General features: G+C 34.8%; 1 protein-coding gene across 1 annotated transcript in view; it reads left to right on the plus strand.

The window, feature by feature from the left end:
- Positions 1-19,707, plus strand: part of LOC118735044 (cyclin-dependent kinase 5 activator 1) — a gene marked incomplete at its 3' end in the record, with an annotated part of 199,274 nt that extends 179,567 nt beyond the window's left edge. Inside the window, 1 exon segment of the mRNA XM_036464636.1 lies at positions 19,502-19,707. Within this exon segment, the coding sequence (XP_036320529.1) occupies positions 19,502-19,707 (206 nt within the window).
- Positions 19,708-21,271: the final 1,564 nt, after the last annotated feature.

Below are 21,271 nucleotides of genomic sequence, written 5' to 3' on the forward strand. Positions count from 1 at the left end.
GAGCCTATTTTTATAAGGTGGAAGATGGAGATCTGATTTCCATTTGAGTCCACGTAATGCAAAAATTAAAAATTGCTTTTGTACTGACTCAATTCGCTTAATATAATTTTGGTATCGGGGACACCAGACACACGAACAATACTCCAGTACTGGACGGACCAACGATGTGTAAAGAACACTATGCGACAGTCAAAATCGGGATGGGATGAAACCAACGGGAAATGTTATATCGGTCAAAAACAAGTTATACGTGGCCCGGCGTTTCGCTGGGGCACGTCTAGGAATCGAGATATATCGATTTGAAGTTAGTAACTGTCATATAGGGGAAATTGTCACCTTTGGTGGTCTTTTTTTGACATAACTCGAGAACCACTAGTCCGATTTTGCTCAAACAAATTTAAAAAAATTAAAAATTACAATTCCTTTAATCTGTTAATATAAGGTTTCTCTATATACTCAAAAGTTTTGCCGGTAAAAATAAATGTATGAAGAAAAAAAAATTATTTTTGCTTAAAAATTAAAATTATTTTTTTTTTTAATTCATAAAAAATCCAAAAGTCACATAACCTATGAACAAAATGAGACATACATTATGAAAATCAATGTATGCGTTTCGCTTTTATTCAAAATTAAGTAAAGGTATGAATTTCAAAAATTTGCTCGAGATATGCTCAAAATTCCTTGGAAGAAACATTGATAACTTTTTTTTATGATTGTCAGAATTAAAAAAAAGTAACAAACAAAAGGTTATTTGATTTTTATGGTAGCGGTAACAAACTAAAAAACGGTCATAAATATGCGTGGACAATTAAAAGGAAAAAAGGAAAGTGCACTTTTTTAATTATTTGGGTTTTTTCCGTTGGCTACCTGCATGATTTTTTTACACAAATTGCACCCTCATTTATGAGTGGTCATGTTTTAGAACGTTTCGAAAAATTTAAAACGCACAAGAATCAGGTATATAGCCACCCTTAAAAGATGCGCCAATTCATAAGTACCTCTCAGTAAAATATTGAAACTTACGTAGTATTTATAGGTGTTCATTGATCGATTTTTGTCATTCAACAAAAGTAAAGTAAAGTACGATTTTTTTAAAGTGACGAAAAAGTAATAAAAGTATAAAACCGAAATGAGTGCAAATTGTCCAGAAAATATCAATTTATTTTGTTACGTTTGTGGCAAAAGAGCTTTTTCAACAAATACTGCATTACTCACTGAGCAAGTGGAGCGCGCTTTTAAACTTTATTCGCGGCGTTTCGTGGGTCCCAGACAAAATTTGTAAAACGTGCTACAATGGTCTTAACATGTGGATCCAAGGGAAACGCAGTTCACTTCGTTTTGGTGTACCAATGATTTGGACTGATCCAGGAGAGCACAATTCCGACAACTGTTACGCTTGCGCAAACAAAATATGTGGAGTAAATCGTAAAGGCCTTAAACGAAGAGTTTACATATCTGTTAAAAGTGCACAAATACCTCTACCGTATTCGAATGAAATACCAATTCCACCGCTTCCAAGTCCTGACAGAGAAACTTCTTTTTCTATTGAAACAATGGATCAATCGGATTTCACCTATAAACCAACACCAGAAGCCGGCCCATCGAACAAAATAATTCCAATATCACAAGCAAGAATGGACAAGATTGTTGCAGAATTAAACCTTTCTCAACGTGAAGCAGAAAAACTTGCCCAGCTTTTGAAAGAAGGCAACAATTTGGAGCCTAATGTCAAAGTCACCGGATATCGAAGACGACAATTGCTATTCCAACGGTACTAAACACTCAACGAAGGGAACAAAAATGAAGTTAACTGACTGATTAAAAACAATTGATTTTTTCCAGATGAAGACAGATCCTCATCCGATACAGACTCTGAACAAGTGGGCGAACCACCACGCAAGAAAGTAAAGATCGCAAACAAACGAAAATAAGTTTTGCGCTAATCGATTTTTATAACCTATGTATCTATGTAATAACCTAATAATTACCTGTAATATTTTTTAATTTTACGTGTTAATAATAAATAATATATAATAAATATTATCCAAATTCATTGAAACATAAAATCAATATTCTTGTCAAAATGAGATACCTTCACTTAATTGTGAATAAAAGCGAAACGCGTCCATCGATTTTCATGATCTATGTCTCATTTTGCTTAAAGGTTATGTGACTTTGCGTGAAAGTAATACAACTTGCTTTTTTCCGTTTTGGATTTTTTATGAATTAAAAAAAAAATAAATAAATATTTTAGGCAAAAAATATTTTTTTTCTTCATACATTTATTTTTACCGGCAAAACTGTTGATTATATAGAAAAACGTTATATGAACAGATTAAAGGAATTGTAATTTTTAATTTTTTTTAATTTTTTTGAGCAAAATCGGACTAGTGGTTCTCGAGTTATGTCAAAAAAGAGACCACCAAAGGTGACAATTTCCCCTATATGATAGTTACTAACTTCAAATCGATATATCTCGATTCCTAGACGTGATCCAGCGAAACGCCGGGACATGTATAACTTCTTTTTTACCGATATAACTTTCCCCGGTAGTTTGAACCCTTCCCGATCACTGACCCCTACCATTTGTCTCACAGTGGAATCTTCGTGACGTACGGATCTTCAAACTCTTTAGCCCACCTATTAACAAATCCAAGAACACCCATGGCTTTGTTTACGGTCGATGATATATGCAAGTTAAAATTTAATTTTGGATCAAGAAGCACACCAAGATCATTTATAACAGATATGCGCTCTAAAGGAATACCGTTTATTTTATAAGTTGCCAAAACGGGCTTTAATCTATGAAATATTTATTAGGAAAACCCAGTAAATCTAGTTTATGGATAAGGAGCTCATGATTGACAGAGTCAAATGCTTTACTAAAATCAGTGCAGATCACGTCAGTCTGCTTATTATTTAAAAATCCATTAATTACTAAAGAAGTAAACTCAAGCAAGTTGGTAGTGGTAGATCTTCGACGTACAAAACCATCTGTTCAAAAGTTTTTGGAATAGCTGAAAGCTTAGTTATGCTCCTATAGTTTGCAACATTTGACCTACTACCCTTTTTATGTAGAGGTATAATAAAAGACCGCTTCCAAATTGATGGAAATGGCGCTGATTCTAGTGATAATTTCAACAGTTTTAGGATGGGCTCAGATAAATTTTCAGAACAGTACTTTAGCACTCAACTAGGAACACCATCAGAACCCGGAGAAAATATCGGTTTCAACGCTTGACGACTCCGAAGAATAATATTATTATCAATAGCAGGATTGAGAATGCAGTTAGAATGAGCTAAATTATACGGATAGTGACCAGATCGAAAACTTTTAGGTGAATAAGTTGATTTAAAGAATTCTGCAAATAAGTCCGCAATAGTGTGATCAGAACTATCATTCTTGTATCCAAAAGAAAATGCAGAAGAAAATCCAGAAGTTTTCCGCTTTGAATTAACAAAACCATAAAATTTTCTCGGATTGTTGAAAAATTATATAATTATAACATTGCTGATTTAGACAATGAAAGTTAGAACGAGCGACTAAATATTTCGAAAAGGCAGCAGTTACTCCAGATCTCCTAAAACGCTTATAAAGCCTAGCTTTGATGTTTTTAAGCCTCACAAGTTGTCTAGAGAACCAAGGCGGCTTACACGTTCCAACATTAACATAACAAAGAGGGACGCAGCTGTCAAAGAAGCAATCAAGTGAGCTGTAAAATATAGAAGTTGCTGTCTCAACGTCATTACAGGCGTAAAGATCAGACCAGTCGTGGTGAGCAATCATTTCATTAAGCTTAATGATGTTTGCTCTATGAAAACATCGCGAGCGAGGTCTAGGTTCTACTCTTAATACACCAGTAACCAGTGGCTGGGTAATACCAAGTACAATCTCCAGCGCAGGATGTAGAAGATCCTCTGGAGGGATAGAGCAGAAATTTGAGTGAGAGCAATATCCGCCAAATCATCCACAAATACCAAGTCCAGCATCTTGTTTTTGCAATTTAATACGTTGTTAACCTGTACGAGACATGTATCTAGTAGACATCGAAGAAAATCATGCTGAGTGGTGGGAGTCAAAGAGTTTGAGTCACTAATATCAATCCAGCTTATTGATGGCAAATTGAAGTCACCAAGAACAACTAAGCGATCTTTATCTCGCAAATGAGAATATAAATTTTGTATGGCTGAGTTCTGATGATTATAAACATTCATATCAGATCGAGGCGGAATATACGAACAACAGATAAATAGACTAAAGCTGTGGAATGAAAGTTTTACTGCTATTAATTCAATATCAGACACATTGTCCAAAAGCAACATATCAGATGAAAGGCTCGAGTAAACGGCAATAAGCACACCTCCTCCTCTAGAGTTACGATCATGCCTATAAACTACATATTTGCTTGAAAATAGCTCGGAATTAAAATTATCAGACTTTAGCCAAATCTCCGTAAAAACGATCACTTGAGCTGTAAATGCAAAGTACTAAGAAAAAAAGAATTTAATTTGGATCGTAACCCACGAACATTTTGGTAATAAATAATAAGACTGAACGAATTAGAATTCACGTCTGTAATGCTCCTGCGGTATTGCCTTTTCAGTTTTTTGACTTCTTTACTGCTGGAGGTTCAATATTTGATTTTCTTTTATAAAGAATATACCACAAAATGTTCGGGCCAAAAAAAAAGATCAAGTACTCTATCAACATATGCGTCAGGAACTGATATTTTAAAAGAAGAAATGTCTCTCTTATATTTGAAGTTAAATTTATAAACTCGATATTGGTAGTAGGTGTAAGATAAAGCTTAGAGCGCATGTAATGAATAATATCAGCTTCAGTCAACGATGCATGCAGCCTGGATACAAAAACGGTCCTACGAGCCGCGACGGCAGTCTCCTCACATTGTCAGTTGAGGGGCTGCGGGCACGTTAACAATTCTAGGATCATAAGCCGCAGATATCGATGCTTTTTCATTGGTGGTAGCGGCAACACTTGTAACATTAGAGACTAACAAAGAGCGAGTAGATGTAGTTATTGTAGTTTGAGAAATAATCGGTGAGCCTAATGAGATTGTCGTAGGTATCAATGCCATTTGGTTGGAGGTAGCGGCAGCACTAATGTCACTAGAGACTAACAAAGTGTCCGTAGATGTAGTTGTCGGAATTACAGCAGGAGATTCCTTAGCAATATCTGTCGCGGGAGTATTCAAACCAGTCAGCGAAATAGATTCCACAGGCGTAAGAGGAGAACTTTGCACCATACTTGATAATATATAAGAACTTGACTGAATTTCAAAATTGCACTTCTTTCGTTTCGGCGATTCGGAGATTACTTTCAGTTTTTTTAAAGTGAGCTTCCATGGTCTTAAATCTTTCTTGAAATCGCGAAATCCAATAAAAATATTATTGAACTCCTTCTGAGTTTGCCTCATAAAAGCACGCATATCGTTTCCTATGGTGCCGAAATCAATGCAAGTCCAATTTAGTCCAATTTTATTAGCTATTAGATCTACAACACGTCCACCAACATGTCCCATGCCGGCGCAGGTGACGTGAGCCATATTATCACAAAGCCAACAGCTGACATATGTATCACCTCTGGTTATTTTCTTTTGGTTGGTACACTTCTTAAAACAACAATCCAACATAATGAACCAATAGGCAGAATAAGGGTCAGCAAGAATAAAAAGTATATACAACGTGAGTACACCAACAAAACAGAGGTATGCTAAATCCAGAGCGATCAGCGATCAGTAAAGACAGCAGAGTGTGAAAAAGCACACAAAGATCAGCAAATAGCAACAACTGTTGCACAGTTTATGTAAATTTTTTATAGACTGCTATTACCACACTTTTAAATGAGTAAATCGCATTAAAAAGTCACTATCTTTATCATTTATGAATGTGGTTAAAAGTAAATTATTAGTAATGTATGTATTTATGAAAGATTAATGAGGCTTCAAACGAATCGAAAAAGATTTAATAAACGCAGCGCGCACAGGAACACGACCACGCTACTTGAAAATTTAGCGAATAACAATCAGTTCTTCATAGGTTTTGTCGTAAATTTTTTATTAAAAATCTTTAAAAATACTTTAAAAATTTGAATATGAAATTTAAATGAAAATATTTTATTAAAATATACAAGTTATTTCGGTCACAAAGGATGCGCATACACTTTTTCACCTGTGTTCCAGGCACATTGGTTATTTACTTTTTTTGCAGACGCTACATGATTTTAGCGTTTTTTACGTTGTATTTCCTGTCCGTAGAACAATGTCCAGCTACTCGCTTTTTCGAGCATTTTGATCACCGTTCACCACGCAGTGGCAAAAAATGATAATACTGCGTCCGGTTCTTGCACCTCAAGACTTCTAGGGCATACACGAATTAGTAACTGAACACCCCTTCAGACCCAGCCTCGGATGAGAACGTTTTCTTTTCTGACGACCATGGCAGAGTTATAAAAGACTACGAGTGAGACCCCGTTTCGGAATACTGTCGTTCACCTTAGTCGACGACCGTCTCGCTACAATCCGGATCAAGGCGAGAGTTTTCAAGAAATGCCCCCGTCACGATAGCAAAATCGTGCTTGGAGATCTCGAAAAATTTCACTACAAAATGTCCGATAACGGATCGAGACTGATCAACTTCGCTAAGGCCCGAAAATGGTAGTTTGGAGGGCCAAATTGCAAAAAAAGCTCCCTCAAGCCATGTGGCTGTCTCCGACATTTTGTGACACGCTAATTTCACGCTTCCAATGTTTCAGACGTACGCACATTCCGAAGGTCAAACATCGACTCGGATCACTATCTTGTTGCAGAAAGGATACGCGCAACCCTTGGTGCTGCTTCTTCTTTTTCATCTTCGTCGACCGATTCACTGTCTACAAAAGCTACTCTCAGATCTGCATTTGCAGGTCCGTGCTCTTCCCCGTACTCAAATAAAGAATCTTCTCCATCGTCCGCAATGGTGTCAAAAAGATACTGAAAATACGCCTCGTCTTCTTCAGCACTCAATATGTAAAAGAAAAGGCATTCACAATTTTCATTTGTCAAAATACTTCATTATGTTATCTTCTGTTACCTCTTATATGTACAGGAAGATATACTGTCGTTGTACATATGTATTTTGAAGCCGATTTCTTCTGTGTATTTACATACCTGATTTTTCGCGGTTAATATATAATCATTCTTAATTAACAAGCGCTCAAACAGTATTGACTTGAACCCATTATGCCTCTAAAACATTAAAAACTAGTAAATGGATACACGGGCACCCCGGTTATGTGTTTACGTGGATTTTTTTGGTTATGTATTCTAGGGTTAATTGGCGTGGCACCTCCCATAGGCGTGACTTTTTTAATCAGCTATAACTTCGAAACCGTAAGTCGCATTACTTTGAAATTAGTTGTGTTGGCATACATATCTATCGTAGATGCTTATTGTAGAGTAGATATACTTTTGTAAAAGGGGCGTGGCACATGATATAGGCGTGAAATTTTAAATCAGCCATAACTTCGAAATCATACGTCACATGAATTTGAAATTTGGTATGAACACATATCCATATCAGGCGCTTATGGTGAGCTATATATGAACGAGTTTGTGGAAGGGGGCGTGGCACCTCCCATAGGAGTGAAACTTTTAATCAACCATAACGTCGGAATCATACGTCACATGAATTTGAAATTCTGCCCTGAATCGTAAAATACACTTTTGCAAAAAATGGTGCCGTCAGATGGCGCCGGAGTCGAGATATTTAGAGAACCCGATGATTAATAAAGCCCCATTCTTTAAGTATACATACAAAGAAGCGCAAAATTGTTTAAGACCCACAGATATCCTAGGCACATCAACGGGCCAGGCACACTGGGGCCAAGCGACCTCAATTCAATTTTTAAAAAAGGTTTTTTTGGAAAAATAAAAGCCCAGGATTATTCCCCATTAAATTCTGCATTTGGGAGTAAGTTTTCAGCTTTCTATCGTTTTTCGGCTGGGAGATAGATATACGTGTCCAAACTTGACAAATTTGAACAATTTTTTTTTGCAAAGCTGAGAAATTCAAATTGTTGCTGTAAGAAAGCCGTATTATATTTCGTTATTTTGTTGTTTCCACTACTTAAAATTAAGTATATTTATTCTTTTGGTGTATTTTTTTTTTTGATGTGTTTTAAAAAAATTATGATTAAAAAGAAACAAAACTAACCTCTGTTTTTTGCAAGTGTAATTTTCAAAATAATTTTTTTTTTTATGCGCAAAGCGCTTTTAAACTTGACAGTACTGCAATAAAGTATGTTCCTTCCTTCTTAAGAATCCGAGTTCAAAACCAAAAGCACTTTGCGCAATTAAAATAAATTGGTTTTAAAAATTTCACTTAGATTTTAATTAAACACAGAAACATATACTTCTGGTTAAGTTTGATTCTGTTTCATTTCGAACTTAAACTGTTTATTTTTTAAGGTTGCTCAATGAATAAAAAACGGATTTACTTCTAACAAGGACTTTAGTGAGAAAAGGATTAAGTTCGAACAAGGGCTTTAAAAATTTTTAGAGAGGTCTATAGTAAGTAAACGAGTCGCGCTGACAGTTTGGAGGACGTTTTTAATAGATCGCTAGTTTCATCAGACCCTCCGATTACTTGTTGCCAATGGTCACAAACCGGAGATCTTTCTTTTGTGAAGCAATGGAGTTAGTAGAACTTGAAGCGAATAATATCAGTTTAACGGGGCTTGGATGCGATTTAGATTCCGACTGTGAGGAATAAATGTCACAGTTTTCGTTATGTAGTGCTTATCATAACTATTTTTTTAATATTATTTAATTTTAATAATTTTTTTTTATAAAAATATGGTTTATTTCTTAAAAAATCGAATCTAAGTTTCAAACTTCGTAAAAACATCGATGTTTTTAGTTAGATATTTAAAAAAGATCTTGAGTGCCAGTTTGAAGTAGCTAGGACATACCGTTGATTTTTGGCAATTTTTTGGTGAAGGTGCCGCTCATTTTCTCCATATAAAAAAAATCGTCGAACATACTTCGTATGGAAAAAAGTAGGTTCTAATTATTTTAAACTTGCACTTTAATGTACAACAATTAAATGGGTTACAAAACTGCACATGTTGAAAAGTTTTGACTATTTATTTTATTTTATTTTAATTATTTTTTTATAAAAATATATATATTTTTTATAAAATATTTTTTAATTGATTCACGTTTTTATTTAGATACATTACTTAATTTTCGATATTTTCCTTTCATTCTCTTTAGATTTAAAACATATTGGGGCATATTCATAGTCGAATCAAAGACGAAACTAAATACTGCACTTTAATGTACAACAATTAAATGGGTTACAAAACTGCACATGTTGAAAAGATTTGACTATTTATTTTATTTTATTTTAATTAGTTTTTTATAAAAATATATATATTTTTTATAAAATATTTTTTAATTGATTCACGTTTTTATTTAGATAAATTACTTAATTTTCGATATTTCTTTTCTTTCTCTTTAGATTTAAAACATATTGGGGCATATTCATAGTCGAATCAAAGACGAAACTAAATATAGTTTCGACTTTTTGACCAATATTTCTAAAAAAGTGTTTACAGAAAGCTGAAATTATTTTTACTTACACTTTTGTTTTGACCATGTACATATCCTATTATGTTTTACATTACTGTCTTTTACTATCTAACTTATCTCTATATAAATGAATTCACCTGTTCCATTCTCTTTCCTAGTGATTACAACAAATACACATTGTTATTTGTATTACATTTTATCGCTTCTAACTTAGTTCTATTCTCGAATCGAATTCTTCCTGATTATATTGTAACCTAAACTTACCTATTTTTAATAAAATTAGCTGGGGAAAGACTATAAAAAAATTGCCAAATAATGGGTTAAAATATGGTCATCTGTATGTTAAGTTAAAGTTGTAAATGGGTTAAATTATTCATAATTTGCATAGTAATAAAATCAATTTAACTTAACATTAGACATTACAGAAAACTGGGATAATGGGTTAAGACGTGAAACATTTACTCTTAACACGTAATTTTTAGCAAAAAAAAAACCGACTTCAACTCTCATATAAAAAATATATATATATATATATCTCATGATCCACTGATCGGATCTTAACCGTATTAGTATGGGACCACCTCTGAGACACTACCTTTCCGATGCAAAAGCAATTCGAAATCGGTTGACGTGGTCCAAAGATATGCGGTAACATACATAAAAAAAAAAAAAATATATTCCGACGAACTGATAACCTCCTCCTTTTTTGGAAGTCGGTTAAAAAGGAGTTCAAGCGAGTCTAATGGGAAGAAAATGATTTCAGAATTTTGAGCACCCGCTTATATGGGGCGGCCCCATTGTGCATCGGTATATCAAGAAGAAGTGCGCTGAGTTAGGCACTCCGCACATTACGCGCCTAATCATAGTAGAGTAATCGTTTTGTCATGTCAAAACGAATGCATTACGACTCGACTTCTGCACACTTGGGCGCCCTGCGTAAGCCCTGGTGGCGCGCACATTACACATTTTCTGGCCGGTCTTTCTCAATAATACACTTCCGCGAACATTTCTGCAATAAAATATTGCATAAACGTTTATGGCTTAATACAGTTGGCACGAATTTTAGCACAAAATCATTAATTTTCAATTATTTCCTACTGAAATGACAAATAATTTTTATTTCGAGCACAAAAACGTAAACAAATGCCGATATCAAAACGGCAAGCGCCTTACAATGTTGGGCGCTTCGATTCATGAAGTTTTTATGATTAGGCGAAAACATGATTATGAATCGTAATATACAGAGCTTCATTGAAATACATGTGTTCGGTATAAAAGCTTCATACTTTAGTACGCCGGAACGATTACACTACTATGACTAGCCGTTTAATGTGCAGAGTGCCTTAGAGAGAACACGGTAGGAATATCAATGACCCCGTTTGAACTGGATAACTCTTTCATCGTATGGAACAGCAGGATTATAGAAAAAGATTACGCACTCTTGGCAAAACTTGCAATATTCGAGATATCTCACAGGTGGATGTAACATCTCTAAGCATCGAAGAATAATAATAATAGATTACGCACTCTTGGCAAAACTTGCAATATTCGAGATATCTCACAGGTGGAAGTAACATCTCTAAGCATCGAAGAATAATAATAATAATATAATCCCAACGATGAAGAAGATTAGCATTTATACCATATGTTATCTCAGCGGTATTATTCTTGGCCTATGGTAAGCTATGGTCTGCTCTTCAGTCCTTTCAACCTAAACTAATAATTTTTACATTACAAACCGTTTTTGCATAGCAACACTATTTTTGTAATGGCCAACGCAAAAGCTCTTATAAACAGTGTTGCCGTTTAAGTCCTTTGGTGGCTACATTTAGCTACCACGTACTTTTTGTGGCCACATAAATTTAAAATTGTCCCTAACCCTTTTTTTAGCTCTTTGGAGAATTTATTCATACTTGGAATGAAAAAGTTGTATATGCTTAATTTGATCTATTTTTTTTTTATCTATGTAAGAGATGAATTTTTTAACTAAGAAAGACTGATATATCGTTGGCTTAGTTCGCAAACGGTCTAAGTCCATTTTTTTTTTGTATTTTCAGGAGGGACAAAAAACCGTCTAACTTTTTTTGTTGTCAATATTTTTCTCATCTGTAAATGCAGTTTCCTTCCTTAGTTCGTCTTGTTTTAGTACCAATAATCGGCCAATTTCAAAATAAAGCTGTTGCAAACGTATAGGCACTTTTGGGACTTGCCACATTTTCTATTTAAGATTTTATTCTTTTAATGTGAACTTAGCACATTTTCTATCAACCTTTTATCCATTATTTTTTATTGTTAAAAGATTTAATTGTTTATTTTAAATACATTTTATTGTTTTAAAATAAATTATAACCTAATACAGTTTTATTTCATTGCTATTAGAAAAATAACTATTTTAAGTCGTAAACTTATGTACCATTTATAAAAGAAAATAATTGAAAGTAAGTAAAGAGGTATAAGTTTGTGCGAAACCGAACTTTATATACCCGGCGCAGGTATCAAATACTGTCGTAAGCAGGGGCGTTTTCCCCGATTTCAAACGTTTTCCATAATATCCTGAGTTAGACTCAATGAAATAATTGAACCACGTTTAGTAGAAATCGCTAAATTGGCTACCGAGATACAACTTATAGTCATAAAGTGGGCGGTGTCATGCAGTCTTAATTATTGTTAAGAGATTGTTGTAAGTATTAACTTGGAGTAAATTGGCGTCGTCAGTTATTAAAATATCAGTTTTCGCATTTCTGAAATTTACCGTTAGCTATACGGAAAGCGAACCAAAATCGATTTGAATAATTTTCAACGAATTGCTTTTCCGTACCAGGTTTATTAAGTGCACCGAGTTTGGAAGAAATTTATAAATTACAGTCCGATTCGCCCATTTTTAATACCAACTTACGTTGGATAAAGGGCAACCTACATACCAAATTTCGTTGAGATATCTCGAGTTATCGTGTACACGGACAGACGTGTTTATATTTTTTCTTGATTTTTTTGGACTTAGCACATTTGCGTACCAATGCATAACAACAAGTTAGAACGACATTACGGTAACTTTCTTTTTTGGTAATGATGTATTTTGAGTTATGCTGTCTTACTGCATCAAAATCTCAATTTTCATAAAAAGTGGACTTAGCACGTTTGCGGAATAAGCTAACGATATGTTCCTCACGTTTTTATACTACTATAGTTTAAAATAGATAAGTTTACGGCCCTTAATATGCTTTATTTGTTAAATGGCCTATCAAGTCGATTGACCGTGTATGTTCTTGTGGTGTAATGGTGGTGTCATTGTGCCAGCTGCTGGTGTGACTTCAAAACTATTTGAAAATTTTATGATTGTACCAGCATGCTGGTATCGTCTGTGGTGAAATTAGCTAAATTTTCTAAGTAAAAAGTATTTTGGCGGACATTTCTTGCACTATATGAGCCAAAGCCGTGTTTGTGGAAGACTAAGTTCACGATATTGCAGTTGTGAGTTAAAAAAAAAAAAAACAATGTTTAAAAAAATGGTAGAAAAATTATGAAATAAATATATGAAATAAACATTGTAACAGCATGCTGGTAAGTTATATGCTTTGAGCCTGATGGTACAATCACTTGATGGAGCCAGCAAGCTGGTGTCGTATATTTCCCCTTTTATACAAAAAGGTTTTTGGTTGGATAAAATATTAGCTTTTTTTCCAGACTTCATTGTTTTTTATACCATTACTTATTGAAAATGTTTGCGTGTATACTTATATATGTATATGTAAGTAAAAAATTTAGCTACCATTTTTAGCCACAACGACTTTTTTAGCTCTTTTTTAGCCCTATTTTTAACGGAATTTGGCTACCGCTAAATATGATTCGCGGCAACACTGCTTATAAAGCGTCGCGAAGCAAGGCAGTCATTTGCTAGTACTAGCTGTATTCCACACGCTCTCCGGGCTGCTCTGGTAATTAAAGCGTAAAAATAAGTTACTGTCTGACAAGTGTCAAAAATGTGTCAATACGTGCCAAAGGGCCCAGAGCGTGAGGAACGCAAGAAACCGCTTTCTGCGCCCTGAATCAACAAATCAGTTCTAAGCAATGATTTTGTGTGATTTATCTTATACAGCTACTAAAATTAGCAAATACCTACTTTTCTGAACCTTTAGTGCTATTTGCCATTTTTATATTTTATAAAATTTGCTATCGGATGTAAACAAACTGCTATTTCAAATTGACTTCTTGCACATTTCTGCCCGGAAAAAATGTCCGGGCTGTTTTGGGAAGAAGACATTTACGATCCAAAAGTGGAAGGTATTCGCTCTGTATTATCCATTTTTCTAGCGTAAGGAACGCTTTCTGGGCTGTTTTGGGCTTGCGTGGAATAAACCAACTATAATAAAATTGTAGTTTGTTTGCCTGTTTGTCTGTTTAAACTCACTAATCTCCGGAACTACTGAATGGATTTTCATGGGGTTTTAACTGGTACAGAGAGTGACCTCGGACGTAACCTAGGGTATAAAAAAAGCGAGATCCACCTAGGAGGCGTGGCACCTCCCATAGGCGTAACATTTTTAATCAGCTATAACTTCGAAACCGTAAGTCACATGACTTTGAAATTTGGTGTGTTGACATACATATCTATCGTAGATGCTTATTGTAAAGTAGATATACTTTTGTAAAAGGGGCGTGGTACATCCTATAAGCGTGAAATTTTCAATCCGCCATAAATTCGAAATCATACGTCACATGAATTTGAAATTTCATTATAACCTTTATTGTCTCATACATATATAAACTACTGTTGTACTATAAAAGATTTCTTAATCTTACTGTACTAATGCATAGATTAATAAATAAAATGAAAAATTGAAATGAAAAAAGTTCATCAACTGAATTTGGAGCTTTCACATCAGCGATGGCTCTTGAGTAGAGAAAATGTCCACACGCAGATATTCACTCACGAAGCATAAAATTGGATCTTCTGCAATCATTTGTTTCTTAAGATGGCGATGATATTTACCTTTTGAACAAGTTTTGCAATTTGCTAGCACGTTATTTTCGGAAAGAGGTAGTCTCCCAAAATTTGCTTTGTGTTTTCATGTGCAGCCCTGTGTGCTCGTTTATGTTCCTGCAACACTATTGCCCTTTGTTCGTTTTTATCAAATATGTACATAAGTCAATTCAAATTAGGGACGAAATGATTACACTGAAAATTAAAGCTGCAAAATCGTTTGTATGTGGCATTGCAGGCCTTACATCCAGCAATGGGTGTTCTAAATGTAACCAGGTAGGGAAACAAGTTAACAATACATTAACTAATGCTACTAATTGTGGAGATTTACTGTCAGATGAGGATTTTAAAACTAAAAAATTCTTGCAACATCACCAAAAGCTTTTTTACAACAACATAACTCCTTTCGAGAATATAAACTTAAATATGATAAATCAAGTTCCACTGATCCCATGCACCTAATAGACCTTAGAGTAGTTAGTAAATTTGTTGCAAGGATGTTTTACGATAAAACCAATTTCAAAGTAAGTGAAGAAGGTAAAAAGGGAATATCTGACCACTTAGTTAGCATTAGATTAAATATACCGAAGGAAATTGTGTGTAAACCTAGAAGTTTTTGCGAACTACCTAATTGGAAGGCCACCGAGTTTCGTCAATTTGTATTGTACTCGGGTATATCTGTGCTGAAAAACAAAGTTCACCCAGACGTTTACTACGAATTCCTTCTCTTGCATTGTGCTTACCGGTTGCTTTCATGTCCTAAAACATGAAAAAATAATGTTCCACTAGCTCAAAATATGCTGCAATTGTTTGCTGAAAACTTCACAATCATTTTTGGGGAGAATAGTATTTCATATTAATGTTCACGGGCTTTTGCATTTGGTAGATTCTGTAGCATAATTTGGGTATGCTTCAAAGTTTTCTAGTTATCCCTTCGAGAACTAGCTACAAACCCTGAAAAATTATGTCGAGAAGCCTTCAAAATTATTGCAGCAAATTACTAAAAGTGTTGAAGAATATAATTGTTGAAAAAAATTATTTTAAAGAAATATATAAAAACAACGAAATAATTTACTGTGTTTTAAGTGATTATTTTTTAAGTACCAAATTTTCTGAAAATTTTTGTTGTGTTTTACCAAATACTCCTTAAAAGTTATTGGCTTTAAAAAAAAATTACAACTCTGTGGTTCTAATTGGAAAAATGGGAAAAAATTCCTTACGATTGATAGCTTTTTTAAAGAACCAACTGATTCATTGACATCTTTAGGCATACATATGCCTTTTCATTCTGATAATTTGGGTGTAGTGGAGGAGTTTACTTTAGATAAGATTAAATACAAATTTGTTGGTATCCCGAAAGATAATCACTTTATATTAATACCACTGCTTCATTGCCTAATTTGAATATTAACTTTACGAAAATCACTGCACCTTAACTTTATTGATTAACTATTTGCAAGTATATAAAAGGCAACAGATAAAATGTATGAAAATAAGATAAAAGTTACTGAAGGAAAAAATGTGCCGTCGAAAATTAAACGGCTAAATCTTCCTATGGAAATAACAAAAACAAACGAAAAGCAGATGCTCGAAATGTACGGAGCTTATAGAAATACTGAAGAAAGATCTCAGCGACGTTAAAGGTAAATATTTATATACATATATATATAAATACAGTGACTCAAACAACAGCTACCTATGAATATATATGGAACTTTTCTAAATGTTGTGAAACTTCTGTAGATGCTGAAGAAGGTTTAGCCAGAAAACACGTGAGCATTGAAAAAATTATCTTGTTGTCAGTTGTTTGAGTCACAGTCACTTTGTGATATTATTTTTGTATGTACACCTGTACATTTTTATTCTGTATATCGATGGTCCTGTGCAATAACGACACAATTCAAACTTCAAAAAACATAAACCGTTACTACTGTTAAGTGGCTCTTATCTTAAATCCTTCTCTAATCCATTGCCATCCTTTACTAAAGTAAACAGTAAGGACTGCTGAAGAAAGTACAAAAGATTCGACATGGATTCGACAAGGATTAGAGACATGAGCCACTTCAAAGTAGTAACAGTTTTAATTTTTTGAATTCTGAATTGTGCCGTTATTGCACCGAGCTACCGATATGTTCTAACATGTCTGCATATTTATACTGTTTTTTTTTTTTGAAGTGAAACTTCTTTAGCGGCGGTTGGTTGGTTGGGAGTAAATTAGCAAATTCAGCGGAAATTGCACACGGAACTGGTCGGGACGGAAATGGTGCAACGGAAATGATTGGGGCTGAAACAAATACTTCTTGTGTATATGCAACGGAAATGATGCAATAGAACTGATGCAACGGAAATGGTGCAAGGGAAATGGTGCAACGCAAATGGTTGGGGCTGAAACAAGTGCTTCTTATATGTATGCATATGGTATCTATAAATTTAACAAAAATTTGCTAACAAAAGGTTAAAGAATAACACTTAGAAAAAGACCAATACAAGAATGAAAGTAAAGGTGACTACGTACATAAATGAAGAAAAGAATAAAGGCAAAGGTAAAAATAACAACAAAAACAAAGATGCGTAAAGACAAAGGCAAAAATGAAGACCAAGGTAAATCTAAACACTTTACTTATATATATAAGAACAAATGTGAAGGGTAATATGTAGCTGAAAAAAATGATGAACATAAAAGTGCAGACAAAGAGGAGGATGAGGATACCGATAAAAGCAAAGATAAAGGTAGGGGAAGAAAGATTAAAATAGAGGTAATTACAGAGGAAAGGATATAGAGAGAGACACAGAGACTCAATCTGGGAATTATTTTTGGATTTTAGAGATTTTCGGGATTCTCGAGATCTACCGATAAAATAATCGAGATTTTTATCGGTTTTGTTATCGATATTTATCGACTTTGTTAGCGATATTTATCAATTTTGTTATCGATATTTATCCGATTTTGTTATCGATATTTATCGATTTTGTTATCGATATTTATTGATTTGGTTATCGATATTTATCGAATTTGTTATCGATATTTATCGATTAAGTTATCGATATAAATAGATTTTGTCATCGATATTTATCGATTTTGTTATCGATACTTATCGATTTTGTTATCGATATTTTGATCGATTTAGCTACCAACGGTATTATCGATGTTGCTATTGAAATTTTTATCGAATTTGTCATCGATTTTGGTATCGGTATTTTGATGGACGTTATAATCGATTTTGTTATCGATAGAGTATAATGATAAAAATGAAGATAATGGAAAAACAGAATAACATGAATGTTATTAAAACGAACAGTGGTAGAGTTAGGGATCGCCATTGATAGAAAAAAAGCGAAAAAATATAACCTTAAGCAAAAGCAGATGTGTGTATGTATAGATAGATAAGTAACGTAAGTTTCACTTCTACAGTGTGGCTCAGGCGCACTTACTTTTTTTTTAACAGAGGACAACAAAAGCTAAGACGAAGCTGTTATGAAGGTGCTAGCGGGTCAAACTGTGCCAATAAAATCCCTGATCCGTTAACAAAACGATGTAGTTTCGTTCAATTCTTCATTTCCAGTGGAAACAGATGACACTTTCGCAGCCGTGGACTGTAATATAAATAAGGATAATAAATTGATTTATGTGAGTACTAAATATATTCATCACTTGTACTTCCTTAATAAACTAAGCGTAATAAACAATCACTACCTTTCACCTAAATATTCAATAGCTTGATGGTATGAAGTCTTTAATGAAAGGAAAGCCCAAGAAGATGCTTTTTTCCATTTTACTAAAGAGGTAATACTGAAATACAACGTCGATGGCACTCACGGAAAAAAAGGTTAAACGATTACAAAAACTTTTATCCACTTTTTAAAGATAAGATAGTGACTGAAATTCTTGAATGCGGAACATAAACAATTTTTTAATTATTCCTCTATCGATATTAGATGCTTTTTATATTGACGAAAAGGATCCAGATGACATAATTCCGAAGGATATTCAGACCGTAAAAAACAAAATTTTTACGGCGAAAGCATGAAAAAAAATTGCTTAAATTAAAAAAATTATCTAGGTTAAGTTTCTCTAAAATCTCCAATGCGAGTGACGATTCCCAACAGTATTTTTAGTGTAAATTTCTTTATTTAGCGAACGTGAATTGTTTTAAATCGCAAAAAACAGAAATTAGCATAAGTTTCTTTAAAAGTTCCAATGTGAGTATCGATTACCGATCATTACCAAAATGTAAATTTCTTGTTTATATACATAAATACTTAGCAATGAATTGGAGTGTAAATGTTTAAAATTAACTGAATTGAAATGTACTTTAGTTGAAACAAAAAGATAATAAAATTTTATAGTTACCACAAAAGAAACATATTTATAAATAGTGTAAACAGACAGGTATACATGTAATTGGAAACGAATAGGTTTTAAAATAGTTGGAAGCAGAGAGGTATGAAAATAGTTAGAAACAAACAAAATTTGAAAGTGTTGGAAACAAATCGATTTTAAAATATTTGGAAACAAATGGAATCTAAAGTAGTTGGAAATGGACTAATATTATTGCAGCTACAAAAAAACTCATTTTAATATCCTTTCAGCCAAATATATTTTAATTTTGGTTGAAATCAAATGCAGAGTCGGATAATTGATTTGCTCCTAGGACATCGCCATATTAGTTAGTTAGTTGCTTATATGAAAAAGGAAGAATTCCAACTACTTTTTAAATTGCTTTTAAAGTAGTTGCATTTCCGACTTGGTATCCACAATAGGGTTCATCTTAGGGACAATTCGTCTTAAGCCTTGTATTTTTAAGTTTTAGACAATTCGAATATTTCTAAGACTACTCTAATGTACATACCTACCTTAACCAAGTGCTTTTATACATAGCGCTTAAGATTTTTATCACTTCCCTGATTTTTTCCAAAATTCCTGTTTCAGGACGTAGCATTTATAAATCCAGCAAATGTCGTTTTTGTGTACATGTTAATACGGGAACTGGTAGATGGCGAAGAAACCAAAGAATCGGAACTACAGGCATCTGTACTTACGTGTTTATATTTATCATATTCTTACATGGGCAATGAAATAAGCTACCCACTTAAACCATTCCTCGTTGAAGACTCAAAGGAAAAGTTTTGGGAGAGGTAAGTTGCATAAGTTGATTGTATGTACATACAATGTCTAATATATTATGGTTATTCGTGAAAAGGCTTAAATGCCTCGTAAACCCGTAAACTTGGTAAATAAACCGGATATACATACAAAATTAAGTAAGTTGACGTGGTTACAGGGCATTTACTCGTTGAGATGAATACCCTTACTTTCCTATAAACCTTTTATTTGGCTTGTAAATATTATAATCAAGCGGATTTAAACCTTGTAACTAAAGTTAAGGAAAATAGGCGTATAAATTACAAAAATACAAAATATATATATCTGTGTCATTTGTTTAGTCCGCTGTTTTCTTGCGGCCAATTTGAGCTCAACTTATCAATTAAACTTAACACAATTTTCCTTACTTACTCTAACCCTAACCCGCATCCCTGTACGGGTAAAAATGCCACCGACGGACACGGCGTTAATCATATCAAAAAACCCTTGGCTACCGGCCAACTTTATTCGGGCAAGCTTGAAAGACCCTACGCGCTCACCACCAGCTCCAACGTACCCCTCGAGCGACCCAAGGAACCGGCGACTGACTCGCAAAGTAGGCCTGAACAGCCGATTGAAATAGCTTGTCGGCCAAAGCGGCTATGGACAAATCCCTCGAGGGTAGTTCAACAGCGGCCGAGGCTGTGTAGGCACCCGGCACTAAAGAGCTCATTGCGGGCACGGTATCTGGTAGGCCTACAACGGGAGCGAGGAACCGCCTCAAAGCTTCTCGAGAAATTTGGCGAAAATCCTGCAAACCAGGAAAAAAAGGACCAAGGGCGTCCTTGCGGTAAGCCAAGGAGTGGATCAAGGTCATCCTTGCGGTAAGCCGGAAACTGACGGAGAGCATGGACGCCTCCGTGAACCATGAGGCAGCTTCCAAAACTTCCAAGCCATTGGGCTCAAAGAGACAACGGTCAGTGGATAAGAGCACTGAGAGGGAACTTAAAAAGCCCAGATATATAAATTCTTCCGACCCTATTAACCCTGTTCGGGCACAAAGGGCTTTCAACGATATCGCTAAAACCATCTAGGCCTAGAAATTATTGATAGGGGCACATGGAGAGGAACCTGACGGCGGACGTCCTTGTGGGCTCCTGCCGGGTCTACTAGGAGATTCTTGGCAAAAACCCAGGACCCTCTCTGTAGTCCGAGACGCGGGCCTTCACCAGGTCCACATAAAATTGGTTTCCTCTGCCGACGAAAGGTCAGTGAAACTATATAATAAAGCCATAGCCATGCTGGGTGAACTGTGGCCCGGCGCCAACCTGGCGGCCGTTCATAGGGATGAAATTCCTTGTACGCCCCGGGCCCGGGCCTTGGTGCCAGAAGAACCCGCCAAGCCCGAATGAGATATCTTGGAGATAATCCAGCTCTCCGACGGCTCACTACCAACCCTTGATTGGAGAGTAGTGAAGGTCAGCGAGGTGAAGGATCAGCCGAGATATATCACGTTTGTTATAAAGGAAGACTTTCTGCCCATATTCGCAGAAAACAATGGGGTAATAATCTACGGCTTTTACTTCATAACCCTCAAAACCCAAAAAGAGAATGAGG

This window comes from Rhagoletis pomonella, unplaced genomic scaffold (genome assembly GCF_013731165.1).
Source record: "Rhagoletis pomonella isolate Grant_MI unplaced genomic scaffold, Rhpom_1.0 Rhpom_scaffold_00003, whole genome shotgun sequence".
In the NCBI taxonomy this organism is placed as follows: Eukaryota; Metazoa; Arthropoda; class Insecta; order Diptera; family Tephritidae; genus Rhagoletis; species Rhagoletis pomonella.